The sequence below is a fragment of the Pristiophorus japonicus genome, chromosome 4, assembly GCF_044704955.1.
Source record: "Pristiophorus japonicus isolate sPriJap1 chromosome 4, sPriJap1.hap1, whole genome shotgun sequence".
In the NCBI taxonomy this organism is placed as follows: domain Eukaryota; kingdom Metazoa; phylum Chordata; class Chondrichthyes; family Pristiophoridae; genus Pristiophorus; species Pristiophorus japonicus.
The window spans coordinates 315200947-315218557 of NC_091980.1; the positions used below are offsets into that span (position 1 = coordinate 315200947).

At 46.5% G+C, this 17611-nt stretch overlaps 1 protein-coding gene across 7 annotated transcripts in view; it reads right to left on the reverse strand.

The window, feature by feature from the left end:
• Positions 1-17611, reverse strand: part of LOC139263517 (autophagy-related protein 2 homolog B-like) — a 135902-nt gene that overhangs the window by 35666 nt on the left and 82625 nt on the right. For 6 of the 7 annotated variants that reach the window (XR_011593159.1, XM_070879726.1, XM_070879725.1 and 3 more), the window contains 7 exons: positions 16997-17077; positions 14198-14304; positions 12257-12349; positions 12094-12164; positions 9901-9977; positions 9637-9807; positions 4492-4642 (listed from right to left, as the gene is read on the reverse strand). Coding sequence is in view for 6 of the 7 variants with exons in the window: in XM_070879726.1 (XP_070735827.1) it covers positions 4492-4642; positions 9637-9807; positions 9901-9977; positions 12094-12164; positions 12257-12349; positions 14198-14304; positions 16997-17077 (751 nt within the window). In the remaining variant the exon portion in view is untranslated. The remainder of the gene's footprint in view (positions 1-4491; positions 4643-9636; positions 9808-9900; positions 9978-12093; positions 12165-12256; positions 12350-14197; positions 14305-16996; positions 17078-17611) is intronic. The other variant, XM_070879724.1, reaches the window with a different exon arrangement.

Consider the following 17611-nt stretch of genomic DNA (forward strand, 5'->3'; position numbering starts at 1 on the left):
TTCCTTCATCTAAATCATTGATGTATATTGTAAATAGCTGGGGTCCCAGCACTGAGCCCTGCGGCACCCCACTAGTCACTACCTGCCATTCTGAAAAGGACCCGTTTATCCCGACTCTCTGCTTCCTGTCTGCCAACTAGTTCTCTATCCATGTCAGTTCATTACTCCCAATACCATGTGCTTTGATTTTGCACACCAATCTCTTGTGTGGGACCTTGTTAAAAGCCATTTGAAAGTCCAAATACACCATATCCACTGGTTCTCCCTTGTCCACTCTGCTAGTTACATCCTCAGAAAATTCTAGAAGATTTATCAAGTATGATTTCCCTTTCAGAAATCCATGCTGACTTGGACCGATCCTGTCACTGCTTTCCAAATGCGCTGCTATTTCATCTTTAATAATTGATTCCAACATTTTCCCCACTACTGATGTCTGGCTAACCGGTCTATAATTACCCGTTTTCTCTCTCTCCCCTTTTTTAAAAAGTGGTGTTACATTAGCTACCCTCCAGTCCATAGGAACTGATCCAGAGTCCATAGACTGTTGGAAAATGATCACCAATGCATCCACTATTTCTGGGGCCACTTCCTTAAATACTCTGGGATGCAGGCTATCAGGCCCCGGGGATTTATCGGCCTTCAATCCCATCAATTTCCCCAACACAATTTCCTGCCTAATAAGGATTTCCTTCAGTTCCTTCCAGCAAGCTTCCTCTCATATTGTATTTTCCCCCTCCTAATTAAACACTTTGTCCTCCTCTGCTGGATCCTAAATTTCTCCCAGTCCTCAGGTTTGCTGCTTTATCTGGCCAATTTATATGCCCCTTTCTTGGATTTAACACTATCTCTAATTTCCCTTATTAGCCACGGTTGAGCCACCTTCCCCGTTTTATTTTTACTCCAGACAGGGATGTACAATTGTTGAAGTTCATCCATGTGATCTTTAAATGTTTGCCATTGCCTATCCACCGTCAACCCTTTAAGTATCATACGCCAGTCTATTCTAGCCAATTCACATCTCATACCATCGAAATTACTTTTCCTCAAGTTCAGGACCCTAGTTTCCGAATTAACTGTCACGTTCCATCTTAATAAAGAATTCTACCATTTTTTTGGTCACTCTTCCCCAAGGGGCCTCGCACAAGATTGCTAATTAGTCTTTTCTCATTACACATCACCCAGTCTAGGATGACCAGCCCTCGAGTTGGTTCCTTACATATTGGTCTAGAAAACCATCCCTACTACACTCCACGAAATCCTCCTCCACCGTACTGCTACCAGTTTGGTTAGCCCAATCTATATGTAGATTAAAGTTGCCCGTGATAACTGCTTATTGCACACATCCCTAACTTCTTGTTTGATGCTGTCCCCAACCTCACTACTACTGTTTGGTGGTCTGTACACAACTCCCACTAGCGTTTTCTGCCCTTTGGTATTCCACAGCTCCACCCATACAGATTCCACATCATCCAAGCTAATGTCCTTCCTTATTATTGCATTAATCTCCTCTTTAACCAGCAACGCTACCCCACCTCCTTTTCCTTTCTGTCTATCCTTCCTGAATGTTGAATGCCCCTGGATGTAGAATTCTCACCCTTGGTCACCCTGCAGCCATGTCTCCGTGATGCCTGCGCAGTTAATTCGTCCACCTTATTCCCAATACTCCTCGCATTGAGGCACAGAGCCTTCCGGCTTGTCTTTTTAACACACTTTGCCCCTTTAGATTTTTGCTGTAATGTGGCCAGTTTTGATTTTTGCCTTGGGTTTCTCTGCCCTCCACTTTTACTTTTCTTCTTTCTATATTTTGCTTCTGCCCCCATTCTACTTCCCTTTGTCTCCCTGCATAGGTTCTCACCCCCCTACCATATTAGTTTAACACCTCCCCAACAGCACTAGCAAACACTCCTCCTAGGACATTGGTTCCGGTCCTGCCCAGGTGAAGACCATCTGGTTTGTACTGGTCCCACCTCCCCCAGAACTGGTTCCAATGTCCCAAGAATTTGAATCCCTCCCTTCTGCACCACTCCTCAAGCCGCGTATTCATCTTAGCTATCCTGCGATTCCTAGAATCCAAAAATCTGTCAATCTCAGCCTTGAATATACTCAACGACTGAGCATCCACAGGCCTTTGGGGCAGAGAATTCCATAGATTCACAACCCTGAGAGTGACGAAATGTCTCTTTGTTTCAGTCCTAAATGGCCGATCCCTTATCCTGAGACTGTGCCCCCTGGTTCTAGACTCTGCAGCCAGGGGAAACATCCTCAGCATCGACTCTGTCAATCTCCCTCAGAATCTGGTACGTTTCAATGAGATCACCTCTCATTCTTCGAAACTCCAGAGCGTATGGGCCCATTCTACACAATCTCTCATCGTAAGACAGCCCTCTCAGCCCAGGGATCAATCGAGTGAATCTTTGTTGCAACGCCTCCAAGGCAAGTATATCCTTCCTTAGACAAGAAGAGCAAAACTGTGCACAGTACTCGCGGTGTGGTCTCACCAAGGCCTGTACAATTGTAGCAAGACTTTCTTAATCTTGTACTCCATCCCTATCTGCAATAAAGGCCAACATGTTGTTTGCCTTCCTAAATGCTTGCTGTACCTGAATGCCAGCTTTCTGCGTTTCCTGTGCGAGGACACCTAAATCTCTCTGAACACTAACATTTCTCACCATTTAAAAAATATTCTGACTTTCTATTCTTCCTACCAAAGAGAATAACCTTACATTTTTCCACATTATACTCAATCTGCCACCTTATTGCCCACTCACTTAACCTGTCTATATACCTTTGCTCTTTACATTCTCCTCACAACTTATTTTCCCACCTAGCTTTGTATCGTCAGCAAACTTGGATCATTACACTCGGTCCCTTCATGTAAGTCATTAATATAGATTGTAAATAGCTGAGACCCCAGCACTGATCCTCGCAGCACCCCACTAGTTACCAACCTGAAAATGACCCATTGATCCCTATTCTCTGTTTCCTGTTCGTTAACCATATATTATTTACAACCCCATGAGCTCTTATCTTGCGTAATAACCTTTTATGTGGCACCTTATCGAATGCCTTTTGGAAATCCAAATATACCATATCCACTGGTTCCCCTTTATCTACCCTGCGAGTTACATCCTCAAAAAACTTGATTTACCTTCATAAAACCATGTTGACTCTGCTTAATCATATTATGATTTTCTGAATGCCCTGTTACCACGTCCTTAATAATGGATTCCAGCATTTTCCCAACAACTGATGCCAGGTTAACTGGCCTATAGTTCCGTTTTCTCTCTCCATCTTTTCTTGAATAGCAGGGTTACATTTGCTACCTTCTAATCTGCTGGGACCGCTCTAGAATCGAGGGAATTTTGGAAGATCGCAACTAATGCATCCACTATCTCTGCAGCCACCTCTTTTAGAACCCCAGGATGTAGGCCGTCAGGTCCAGGGGATTTGTTGGTGTTTAGTCCCATTAGTTTCTCTAGTACTTTTTCTCCACTGATCTTAATTCATTTAAGTTCATCACTCTCATTAGCCCCTTGGTTTCCTACTATTTTTGGTAAGCTTTTTGTGTCTTCTACTGTGAAGACAGATACAAAATATTTGTTTAAAGTCTACCATTTCCTTATTCCCCATTATAATTTCTCCCGTCTCCGCCTCTAAGGGACCAATGCTTACTTTTGCTACTCTCTTCCTTTTTATATACTTGTAGAAGCTCTTACAATCTGTTTTTATATTTTGTGCTTGTTTACTCTATTATATTTTCTCCCTTTTTATCAATTTTTCAATCATCCTTTGCTGGTTTCTAAAGCTCTCCCAATCCTCAGGCTTACTTCTATCCTTTGCAACATTATAAACCTCTTCTTTTAATCTAATACCATCCTTCTTCAGTTTAGTCACGGGTGTAGTAAAACGTCCTAAGGTGCTTCATAGGAACGTAAGTGGACAAAACATTGATACCGAGCCAATGAAGGAGATGTTATGACAGGTGGCCAAAGAGGTTTTAAGAAGTATCTTAAAGGAGGAGAGAGAGGTAGGGAAGTAGAGAGGTTTCGGGAGGGAATTCCAGAGGTTGGGGCCTAGGCAGCTGAAGGCACAGCTGCCAATGACGGAGTGAATAAAATCGGGGATGCTCCAGACGCCAGAATTGGAGGAGCGCAGAGATCTCGAAGGATTGTAGAGTTGGAGGAGGTTACAGAGATAGAGAGGGGTGAAGAGATAGGTTTTATGGAACATCTTAAAGGATGTGTCTTCCCGTGTGTTTAAAAAAGATCTAATAACAGGCTACTAAATACAGTGCCTGCCTCTTAGTGAAATGAGTTAACATAGCTACACCCTCGCCCTCTGTTCTGTGTCTGTGTCTCCCCCTCCTCCCCTGATGAAGGCTATCCACATTCGCTCATGCTATGTATTTCCACCAATCTTCTCTACTTTTTAATTTTTCAGATTTTCCACGCTCGTGGCTTTTCATTGGGCCTCTCTGCTTTCATCACTCACCGTTCGACTGCTGCGAGGCTGGAGGGGCTGGAGGCGAAGACGGCAGGGTGTCCATCTCCTCCATGGCATCGATCATCAGGTCCTGCAGGAGCTTCTGCTCGGCCTCAGCAAGGCCCGAGGTGCTACAGGGTGCGCTGTCGCCTGACCCGGCCTGAAAAGGAGACCATGGTTACATCAGGGCAGCAGACTGGCAATGCTCAATGAAGTGGCATGCTTAGAGGAGCAACAGGTGACTTTGGACCGATGGTTCTCCAGCACTGGGGGTTTTCCTCGCCCTATGTCTGTTGTAGACTCATTGATCGAGATTGATGGCTGTGGTCAGTCAACAACTCCATTACCATTGTATCATGAGACTGCCAGGATGGTAGAAGGCAAACTAGATGAACCTTAGTTGTTGTTTGTCTACCAATTTCTCCGTTCCCAAGTCCTGGGAGAGGAGAGTGAGAGATAGTGGGACACAATGTTTCCAGGAACCATCTATGTTTATGACACGGGGACCAACAGAAATCAAGTGTTTTCTCAAATCATGTACATTCCTATGCTGGAGTACGAATTCACCAACACAAGTCCCACACTGCTCGTTCCCTCCCCTTCCTCCTCTCACCCAGCAGCTTATCCAAAGGGCAATTTATTGTTCATCTGCCTAGATTAGTGATCCCCTCCCTCGGCCATCCCTGCCTGACTCTATAGAATATCTGTGACAGTATTTTTGCCTAGGGTCAACTGTTTATTGGATGTTTTCTTGCTCGTCACAAGAGAGAGAGGGTTACAGTTTGGTTGTTTCCAGAAACTGGTGAGGCTGCTGGCCTTTTCATAGGCATCGATAGAAGTCGATAGGTTGTATCTGTGGAACAGGCGGGGGTTCTTTTCTTTAGAAAAAAAGAGATGGCCGAGCTGTGACCTGATAGAAGTCTTCAAAATTATTAAGGGGTTTGATAAGGTAGAGGTAGAGAAGATGATCATATTTGTGCGGGAAGTCTAGAACTAGGGGCCATAAATACAAGATAGTCACTAATAAATCCAACAGGGAATTCAAAAGAAACGTCCTTATTCATGAGAGCGGTGAGAATGTGGAACTCGCTACAGAATGTGGCAAACAGCATCGATGCATTTAAGGGCAAGCTAGATTAGCATATGAGGGAGAATGGAATAGAAGGAGATGCTGATAGGGTGAGCTGAAGTAGGGGTAGGAGGCGGCTCGTGTGGAGCATAAACACCAGCATGGAACTGTTGGAATTTATAATGAGGAACAAAGAAATGGCAGACCAATTGAACAAATACTTGGTTCTGTCTTCACTAAGGAAGACACAAATAACCTTCCGGAAATTCTAAGGGACTGAGGGTCTAGTGAGAAGGAGGAACTGAAGGAAATCCTTATTAGTCAGGAAATTGAGTTAGGGAAATTGATGGGATTGAAGGCGAATAAATCCCCAGGGCCTGATAGTCTGCATCCAGAGTACTTAAGGAAATGGCCCTAGAAATAGTGGATGCATTGGTGGTCATTTTCCAACATTCTATGGACTCTGGATCAGTTCCTATGGATTGGAGAGTAGCTAATGTAACTCCACTTTTTAAAAAAGGAGGGAGAGAAAACAGGGAATTATAGACCAGTTAGCCTGACATCAGTAGTGGGGAAAATGTTGGAATCAATTATTAAAGATGTAATGCATTTGGAAAGCAGTGACAGGATCGATCCAAGTCAGCATGGATTTATGAAATGGAAATCATGCTTGACAAATCTTCTAGAATTTTTTGAAGATGTAACTAGTAGAGTGGACAAGGGAGAACCAGTGGATGTGGTGTATTTGGACTTTCAAAAAGCTTTTGACAAGGTCCCACTCAAGAGATTAGTGTGCAAAATTAAAGCACATGGTATTGGGGGTAATGTATTGACGTGGATAGAGAACTAGTTAGCAGACAGGAAGCAAAGAGTAGGAATAAGCGGGTCCTTTTCAGAATGGCAGGCAGTGACTACTGGGGTACCGCAAGGTTCAGTGCTGGGAACCCAGCTATTTACAATATACATTAATGATTTAGACGAAGGAATTGAATGCAATATCTCCAAGTTTGCATATGACACTAAGTTGGGTGGCAGTGTGAGCTGTGAGGAATATGCTAAGAGGCTGCAGGGTGACTTGGTCAGGCTAGGTGAGTGGGCAAATGCATGGCAGATGCAGTATAATGTAGATAAATGTGAGGTTATCCACTTTGTTGGCAAAAACACGAAGGCAGATTATTATCTGAATGGTGACAGATTAGGAAAAGGGGAGGTGCAACGAGACCTGGGTGCCATGGTACATCAATCATTGAAAGTTGGCATGCAGGTACAGCAGGCGGTGAAGAAGGCAAATGGCATGTTGGCCTTCATAGCAAGAGGAATTGAGTATAGGAGCAGAGAGGTCTTACTGCAGTTGTACAGGGCCTTGGTGAGGCCACACCTGGAATATTGTGTACAGTTTTGGTCTCCTAATCTGAGGAAGGACTTTCTTGCTATTGAGGGAGTGCAGCGAATCAGACTGATTCCCGGGATGGCAGGACTGACATATGAAGAAAGACTGGATCGACTAGGTTTATATTCACTGGAATTTAGAAGAATGAGAGGGGATCTCATAGAAACATAAAATTCTGACGGGATTGGACAGGTTAGATGCAGGAAGAATGCTCCCAATGTTGGGGAAGTCCAGAACCAGGGGTCTCAGTCTAAGAATAAGGGGTAAGCCATTTAGGACCGAGATGAGGAGAAACTTCTTCACTCAGAGAATTGTGAACCTGTGGAATTCTCTACCACAGAAAGTTGTTGAGGCCAGTTTGTTAGATATATTCAAAAGGGAGTTAAATGTGGTCCTTACGGCTAAAGGGATCAAGGGGTATGGAGAGAAAGCAGGAATGGGGTACTGAAGTTGCATGATCAGCCATGATCATATTGAATGGTGGTGCAGGCTCGAAGGGCCGAATGTTTCTATGAAGGGCCTATGAAGGGTGGTGTTCCCATACGCCCCCTGCCACCTAGAAGGACATGGGCAGCAGGCGCATGGGAACACCACCACCTCCACATTCCCCTTCAAGTCACACACCATCCTGACTGGGAAATATGTTACCGTTCCTTCACCGTCGCTGGGTCACAATCCTGGAACTCCCTCCCTAACAGCACTGTGGGAGCACCTTCACCACACGGACTGCAGCGGTTCAAGAAGGAGACTCACCGCCACCTTCTCAAGGGGCAATTAGGGATGGGCAATAAATGCTGACCCTGCCCACATCCCAGGAATTAATAAAAAAACATTCTATGTAAAAGCTGGTTTATGTTAATGTCTGTGAAATGTTGATCCCAAAGCACAACTCTGTCCCAGCAGCACCCCTGAAAACTGCCTGAATAATTGTGAACTTCCTGCAGTCACAGCTACTGAGTTTCAGGAGGAGGAAAGGGAAAGAAAAAAGAGAGCGAGAGCAAGAGAGCGAAAGAAAAAAATTAGAAATACTAGTTGATCTGCATAGAGGTAGTCAAGACCAATGTGAATGTTTCTGGTCTAGCGGGGTTAGGGTTGGGCGATAAAGGAAACAGCGTGGGGGAGTAGGGAGGGGTAAGGAGAGACAGAAGAGTGAAGTAGGAGGGATGGAAAGGAAGAGTAGAGAAAGGGAGAGGGGAGGGACGAAGTAAGGCTGGGGGAAAGCAGGGAGAGGGGAGAAAAGTAGAAATCAAGGGAGGATTTGTAAGGGATCAGAGGATTTGGGAGGGGGAGAAAAAGGGGTAGGAAGGGAGGGAGGGAACGCAGGGAGGAAGATGGAAGAAAATGATGAGTAAAGGGATTTCAGATCAGCAGGCATAGTGGGATTGAGGCATGATCTGCCTCATTGGGGGAGGAACAATACAGCTAGTTAGGGGTGCTGAGGATGGGCAATGGGGAGTGTTACTAGAAAATGAGGAATTAAGAGGGGCTGGGGAACCCTTTGATGGAGAACTGGGTGGGATAGAATTGGAAAATCAGCCAGCAGGGTGGAGAGGAACTGAAATCTTGCTGATCTGGAATGAAGGGGGGTCATTTGCTGAGCAGTGCAATGAGTGGGGGGAGGGCAGAGATTTGATAGTACGTTCCTTACATTCACTTAGGGTCATCACATAACATTAGGGCTGACTCTGTTGTACTCAATTGGTCATATAAGTTTGTGCATATAGCATCACCTACAGGTACAATTAAAAACAACTTAGATTTATATAGCGCCTTTAACATAGTAAAACATCCCAAGATGCTTCACAGGAGCGTTATCAAACAAAATTTGACACCGAGCCACACAAGGATGAATCAGGCCAGATGACAAAAAGCTTAATCAAAGAGGTAGGTAGGGCATGGTGTGAGTTTTAAGGAACGTGCTGAAGGAGGGGAGAGAGGTGGAGGGGTTTAGGGAGGGAATTCCAGAGATTGGGGCCTAGGCAGCTGAAGAGGGCAGAATTAGAGGAGCGCAGAGATCTCGGAGGGTTGTAGGGCAGCAGGAGATTACAGAGATAGGGAGGGACGAGGTCATGGAGGGATTTGAAATCAAGGATGAGAATTTTAAAATTGAGGCATTGCCGGACTGGGAACCAATGTAGGTCAGCGAGCACGGGGGGGGTGATGGGTGAATGGGACATGGTGAGAGCTAGGACACGGGCAGCAGAGTACAGAACCACCTGACTCTTGAGACCACTGTGTTTTTAACATATTATAAATAATAAGCAAATGCAGTTGTTTTTTTTTAAGCAGTCCCTGCTCAATAACAACCTGCATTTCTAAAGTGTCTGTCATGTTGAATACCGTCCCAAGGTGCTTCACAGAAGCATGAAGACATGAAGCAAAGCAGTGATTACAAGGGTGATCAAAGGTTAGTCGAGGAGGTGGGTTTTAAGGAAGGACTTATTGGAGGAGTGGGAGTTGGAGGGAACTCCAGAGAGCGGGGCCGAGATGGCTGTACCCCGGACACCAATGTTTGGGGGCGGAGAGACCGAAATGTTAGTGAGTACCACAGGCCGAGAGAGCGAGTGTCACTAGGCTATTTGACCACAAGGGAATCTACAGCTGAGTCTGATCAGAGCTGGTCCCGTCCGCGGTGCCCACACCCCGGGAATGAAGTAAACATGACAAGCGTTGCAAAGTTCTTTTTCTGGATTACCCGGCTCCTCTGAGCTGCTGCTCCAGGAGTATCCTGGAATTTGCAGGGTGGATGCAGGTCTCCATAACTTGCCACGTACTGGATGAGGTTCATGAGGGCAGCACAGGAGTCGGAACATGTCCGGATATGGATGACGTCACTTGAGCAGCGCAACTCAAACCGGGGCTGTAACTGGACAGAGAAGCAATGTTCAATGGAACGGCCCAATCAGTACGTTCAATCTGACACGGCAAGATTAATTCACATGGATAAAAGCTCCCTCACCCGCTCTCCCTCCGCACTCGGTTTTGAGGCAGTTATTCGAAATTCCAGCACCCCCATGTCCAGGACTCGCACATAATCTGGAATAAATAGTCAACACTGTGTGAATATGCTGAATGGATTTTCAGTCTTTCAGTTGTACTCCGAGACTGTTTTGTCCCCCCAACACAAACTCAAAAAATCAAAAACAGCTGAAAACAATTTATTTCCTGGGGTACAGGGTTCCCTCCTCTCCTGAAGGTGCTGACTCTCACTGGGGTACAGGGTTCCCTCCTCTCCTGAAGGTGCTGACTCTCACTGGGGTACAGGGTCCCCTCCTCCCCTGAAGGTGCTGACTCTCACTGGGGTACAGGTGCCCCCCTCCCCTGAAGGTGCTGACTCTCACTGGGGTACAGGTCCCCTCCCCTGAAGGTGCTGACACTCACTGGGGTACAGGTCCCCCCCATCCCCTGAAGGTGCTGACTCTCACTGGGGTACAGGTCCCCTCCCCTGAAGGTGCTGACTCTCACTGGGGTACAGGTCCCCCCCTCCCCTGAAGGTGCTGACTCTCACTGGGGTACGGGTCCCCTCCTCCCCTGAAGGTGCTGACTCTCACTGGGGTACGGGTCCCTCCTCCCCTGAAGGTGCTGACTCTCACTGGGGTACAGGTCCCCCCCTCCCCTGAAGGTGCTGACACTCACTGGGGTACAGGTCCCCCCCTCCCCTGAAGGTGCTGACACTCACTGGGGTACAGGTCCCCTCCCCTGAAGGTGCTGACTCTCACTGGGGTACAGGTCCCCCCCATCCCCTGAAGGTGCTGACTCTCACTGGGGTACAGGTCCCTCCCCTGAAGGTGCTGACTCTCACTGGGGTACAGGTCCCCCCCATCCCCTGAAGGTGCTGACTCTCACTGGGGTACAGGTCCCCCCCTCCCCTGAAGGTGCTGACTCTCACTGGGGTACAGGTCCCCCCCTCCCCTGAAGGTGCTAACACTCATTGGGGTACGGCTTCACAGGCACCCGCTATCCTTCAAGAACTGGCCTCGCTTCATTTGTGAGCCGAGGCAGAGCAGGTGTTGCCAAACTATTCAACTGTGGGAGGTAGGATTGCTGAGCGTGATTCTGCCCTCAGCTAATAGTCACAGTTTCCAGCAGGAATCAATACTACTGACCAGTAGCAGGAATCCTGGCTAATCTTTCTCCACGAGGGGCTGGTAAGACCAACGTCAGCCTTCATAACTGACATCGCTGAGGTCATAAGACAGAGCAGGAAAGCATTATTATTTCAAAGAAAAATGTTTAGAAACTCAAGAGTGGGGAAAAAGTGTCAGGCTGTTGATTACATTCAATAATTTCACTTCTTTATAAAAAAAGTTACAAGTGGGAAAGAGGTTATGACATCTCTGCATTTTCTTCTCAGTTCCTCATATCTTCGCACAGCACACAAGCAGGCACACGAGTGGCTTGTAGCTGCCAATAAGGGACAGACAAAAGCACCAAGATTCTCTCCCCTGCACGTGGCAGGGAACCAGAAATTGGGAATGCTGGTGTTAATCTGCAATTTCTGTTGGAGCACTTCAGGATTGGGATTAGCTGAAGTGCTCTTGCAGAGAGCTGGCATGGACCGATTGGCCTCCTACTGTCCTGTAACGAATCTGATTCCATGTCATGTCTGTAAGCACCCAACACCTGGGGACACACCCCCTTTAGTACCACAACCCTTGGGGACATCACCCCCCTTTAGGAACATAGGAATTAGGAGCAGGAATAGGCCATACAGCCCCTCGTGCCTGTTCCACCATTCAATAAGATCCTGGCTGATCTTCGACTTGAACTCCACTTTCCCGCTCGTTCCCCATAACCCTTGATTCCCCGAGAGTCCAAAAATCTATCGATCTCAGCCTTGAATATACTCAACAATTCAGCATCCACAGTCCTTTGGGGGAAGAGAATTCCAAAGATTCACAACCCTCTGAGTGAAGAAATTCCTGATCTCAGTCTTAAATGGCCGACCCCTTATCCTGAGACTGTGACCCCTGGTTCTAGACTCTCCAACCCGGGGAAACAACCTCTCAGCATCTACCCTGTCAATCCCCCTCCGAATCTTGTATGTTTCAATGGGTATCCCAACCCCTGAGGACACTCCCACTTTAGCACTCCAAGCCCCAGGGACACTGCTCCCTCCCTTAGATGCTAGACATATAAACAAAGACCTCACCTTTCTTCAAGTTCACCACGGTTGGACTACATTTTTCAGACAAATACAGTGCGGCATCATCGATAATAATTCTGGAAGATGAAAGATAGTGATTATTACAAGTACTTAGTTGGTGGAAACGGATAGTAAATATGCAATCTGAGTGAAAGGGGTCAGTCAATACCTGAGTGTGGAGCAGTATTTGTCCAGCATGATGTTACTGGAAATTGTGAAGGTTTCAACAGTCACTAGTGCCCGAACTGGTAAATACAGCGGCCTGGAACACAGACACAGTCACACACGTTACTGGGGTCATCAGCGTCTCCTACACCAACTCATTCTTTCCCAGGGGTTGAAAACTGCAGCACTCTTCATCAGTGTTTCACGCTCCTACAATCAGAAGACTTTCGAAACCCCCGCTAAGCATCAACCACCTTATCGTCTCTTTGACCCGTTAAATATTGGTGCTGGTGTCCCAGTCGGCACTTCAACTGGGTCAATTCCAAAATGAACGCTCAGCCTGATAGCCAGACATTACCACACTTCCATGCACCACCCCTGTAAGGTAACCTGGCAGAGCGCTCGCCAGAGCCATTCCTTCAGTGGCATCACTGGTTAAATTCCTCCTCACTCTTTCTTAGCAAGCTTTTCAACTCCAACTGAGTAACAGGCCACTGGCCAGGATCTGCCAACAGGTGCAGTGAATATTGACGGAACTTAATTAATCAAAAGGGAATTAGACGGGTATCAGATTTATTATGTGCAGCAGCATAGAGGGAGCTTTACTCTATCAAACCCATGCTATACCTGCCCTGGGAGTGTTTGATGGGACAGTGTAGAGGGAGCTTTACTCTGTATCTAACCCGTGCTGTACCTGTCCTGGGGGTGTTTGATGGGACAGTGTAGAGGGAGCTTTACTCTGTATCTAACCCGTGCTGTACCTGCCCTGGGAGTGTTTGATGGGACAGTGTAGAGGTTTTAAGAATATAAGAAACAGGAACAGGCCCCTCGAGCCTGCTCTGCCATTTAATACGATCATGGCTGATCCGATCATGGACTCAGCTCCACTTCCTCGCCCACTCCCCATAACCCCTTATACCCTTATCGTTTAAGAAACTGTCTATTTCTGTCTTAAATTTATTCAATGTCCCAGCTTCCACAGCTCTCTGAGGCAGCGAATTCCACAGATTTACAACCCTCGAGAAGAAATTTCTACTCATCTCAATTCTAAATGGGCGGCCCCTTATTCTAAGATCATGCCCTCTAGTTCTAGCCTCCCCATCAGTGGAAACATCTTCTCTGCATCCACCTTGTCAAGCTCCCTCATAATCTTATACATTTCGATAAGATCACCTCTCATTCTTCTGAATTCCAATGAGTAGAGGCCCAACCTACTCAACCTTTCGTCATAAGTCAACCCCCTCATCTCTGGAATCAACCTAGTGAACCTTCTCTGAACTGCCTCCAAAGCAAGTATATCCTTTTGTAAATATGGAAACCAAAACTGCACGCAGTATTCCAGGTGTGGCCTCACCAATACCCTGTATAGCTGTAGCAAGACATCCCTGCTTTTATACTCCATCCCCTTTGCAATAAAGGCCAAGATTCCATTGGCCTTCCTGATCATTTGCTATCCTTTTGTGTTTCATGCACAAGTACCCCCAGGTCCCGCTATACTGCAGCACTTTGCAATCTTTCTGTATTTAAATAATAACTTGCTCTTTGATTTTTTTCTGCCAAAGTGCATTGCCAATAATATACTCCACCTGCCAAATTTTTGCCCACTCACTTAGCCTGTCTATGTCCTTTTGCAGATTTTTTGTGTCCTCCTCACACATTGCTTTTCCTCCCATCTTTGTATCGTCAGCAAACTTGGCTATGTTGCACTCAGTCCCTTCTTCCAAGTCGTTAATATAGATTGTAAATAGTTGGGGTCCCAGCACTGATCCCTGCGGCACCCCACTAGTTACCAACCAGAGAATGAACCATTTATCCCGACTCTCTGTTTTCTGTTAGTTAGCCAATCCTCTATCCATGTTTTACTCTGCATTACATCATACATCACCATGAAGAGTACATTCAACAAAATAAATGATGAGACATATTAAGCTGAGGAGTTGTTCACCTGTAGTCCAGGGCACAGCTCCAGAGGTGCAGGTGGAAGGTGGTTGCATTTGCTGGGTGAGCGTAACCCAACACAGGCTCATCTGCAATATTCAGGAAATCCAGGATCTGAGGGGAGAGAGAACAATGAATCTAATAGAGGTCCTCGAAACAGGCTCTGAACCCAACACAAATGTAGCACAACCACAACACTAATTTAATAGCACAATGCCAAACCTATATTCTTATAAATGCTGGCCGCGCAGCCTCTCCTCAGATACAAGATAAAATGCTTTAAAGAGATCTGAACCAATTAGGTACATGAGCTTAGGGAGTGTCCTATTGGTTGAGCAGCTGAGAACCACGGCATCAGTTCTTTCCCGGGCTCCCCCGAGTTCCCGATTTTGGGTCACCGCTCCAGGGAAGTCCCGAGTGGGGGCCAGGTGTAGTTTTCAATAAGATCATGGCTGATCATTCCCTCAGTACCCCTTTCCTGCTTTCTCTCCATACCCCATGATCCCTTTCGCCATAAGGGCCATATCTAACTCCCTCTTGAATATATCCAATGAACTGGCATCAACAACTCTCTGCAGCAGGGAATTCCACAGGTTAGCAACTCTCTGAGTGAAGAAGTTTCTCCTCATCTCGGTCCTAAATGGCTTACCCCTTATCCTTAGACTGTGTCCCCTGGTTCTGGACTTCCCCAACAATCGGGAACATTCTTCCTGCATCTAACCTGTCCAGTCCCGTCAGAATTTTATATGTTTCTATGAGATCCCCTCTCATCCTTCTAAACTCCAGTGAATACAGGCCCAGTCGATCCAGTCTCCCCTCATATATCAGTCCTGTCATCCTGGGAATCAGTCTGGTGAACCTTCGCTGCACTCCCTCAATAGCAAGAACGTCCTTCCACAGATTAGGAGACCAAAACTGAACACAATATTCCAGGTGAGGCCTCACCAAGGCCCTGTACAACTGCAGTAAGACCTCCCTGCTCCTATACTCAAATCCCCTAGCTATGAAGGCCAACATACCATTTGCCTTCTTCACCGCCTGCTGTACCTGTATGCCAACTTTCAATGACTGATATACCATGACACCCAGGTCTCGTTGCACCTCCCCTTTTCCTAATCTGTCACCATTCAGATAATATTCTGCCTTCGTGTTTTTGCCACCAAAGTGGATAACCTCACATTTATCCACATAATACTGCATCTGCCATGCATTTGCCTATTCACTTAACCTGTCCTAGTTACCCTGCAGCCTCTTAGCATCCTCCTCACAGCTCACACGACCACCCAGCTTAGTGTAATCTGCAAACTTGGGGATATTACACTCAATTCCTTTGTCTAAATCATTAATGTATATTGTAAATAGCTGGGGTCCCAGCACTGAGCCCTGCGGCACCCCACTAGTCATTCTGCCATTCTGAAAAGGACCCGTTTATCCCGACTCTCTGCTTCCTGTCTGCCAACCAGTTCTCTATCCACGTCAGTACATTACCCGCAATACCATGTGCTTTAATTTTGCACACCAATCTCTTGTGTGGGACCTTGTCAAAAGCCTTTTGAAAGTCCAAATACACCACATCCACTGGTTCTCCCTTGTCCACTCTACTGGTTACATTCTCAAAAAATTCTAGAAGATTTGTCAAGCATGATTTCCCTTTCATAAATCCATGCTGACTTGGACCGATCCTGTCACTGCTTTCCAAATGCGCTGCTATTTCATCTTTAGTAATTGATTCCAACATTTTCCCCACTACTGATGTCAGGTTAATCGGTCTATAATTACCCGTTTTCTCTCTCCCTCCTTTTTAAAAAGTGGGGTTACATTAGCTACCAGCAGTTCATAGGAACTGATGCAGGGTGGATGGACTATTGTAAAATGATCACCAATGCATCCACTATTTCTACGGCCACTTCAATAAAATCATGGCTGATCTTCAACCTCAACTCCACTTTCCCGCACTATCCCCATATACCTGGATTCCCTTAATATCCAAAAATCTATCGATCTCTGTCTTGAATATACTCAACGACTGAGCATCCACAGCCCTCTGCAAAAACAGACACAATCCCGGGAATTCCCTGTAAATACGGACACACTCAACCTGTAAATACAGACACACTTACGGAGACCCCCTGTAAATACAGACACACTCACGGAGATCCCCTGTAAATACGGACACATTCCCAGAGACCCTCTGTAAATACAGACACTCAAGGAGATCCCCGTAAATATGGACACATTCCCGGAGACCCTCTGTAAATACGGACACATTCCCGGAGACCCTCTGTAAATACGGACACACTCACGGAGATCCCCTGTAAATACGGACACATTCCCAGGGACCCCCTGTAAATACTGACACATTCCCAGGGACCCCCTGTAAATACTGACACACTCACGGAGACCCCCTGTAAATACTGACACATTCCCAGGGACCCCCTGTAAATACTGTCACACTTCCGGAGACCGCCTGTAAATACTGCCACACTCCCGGAGACCCCCTGTAAATACTGACACATTCCCAGGGACCCTCTGTAAATACTGTCACACTCCCGGAGACTGTCTGTAAATACTGCCACACTCCCAGTGACCCCCAATAAATACTGACACATTCCCGGGGACCCTGTATTTACTGACAAACTCCCGGGGACCCCCCCTGTAAATATGGACACACTGCCAGGGACCTCCCTGTAAATACAGACACTCCCAGAGACCCCCTCTAAATACTGACACAATCTCTGAGGACACCCTGTAAATAATAAGATATTTTACTGTAACCTTTATAAGTATACATTTTATAAGTAATAACCTGCTCGTGCCAGCTTCGCCCCGGGGGCACATTGCGGTGCTGAAGCGTGGCCCCACGCAGCCCGACAGACACGAGGATCTCCTAAAACAAGAGCGAGAGGAAAATGCATCAACATTTACACAAAACTGCCCACTTAAAAGATTACCTCATTCTCTTTCAACAACAACAACTTGAACTTGTTTAGCATCTTTAACATCGTAAAACATCCCAAGGTGCTTCACAGGAAGCGTAGTTATGTGGAGAGGGCATTGCATAAAATAACACCAGCTGTCAGAAGAATTAAGGTGTATGCGGTGCCATGTTGCCTTCAAGCTGTTGCACATGTGGATGGTCATAGCGCTTTCATAGCCAAAGAGAGACACCCGTGTTAGGTAACAGAAACTGACACCGAGCCAAAGGGGACATTAGGAGATGTGACCAAAAGCATGGCCAAAGTGATGGGGTTTTAGGGAGTAGCTTAGGAAGAGAGAGAGGTAGAGAGGCGGAGAGGTTTAGGGAGGGGATGGTAGCTGAAGGCTCGGCCGCCAGTGGTGGGCGAAGGGAGTGGGGGGACCAGGAGGCCAGAATTGGAGACGCGCAGAGATCTTGCGGGCCTGTATTTTGCTCTTTTATTAA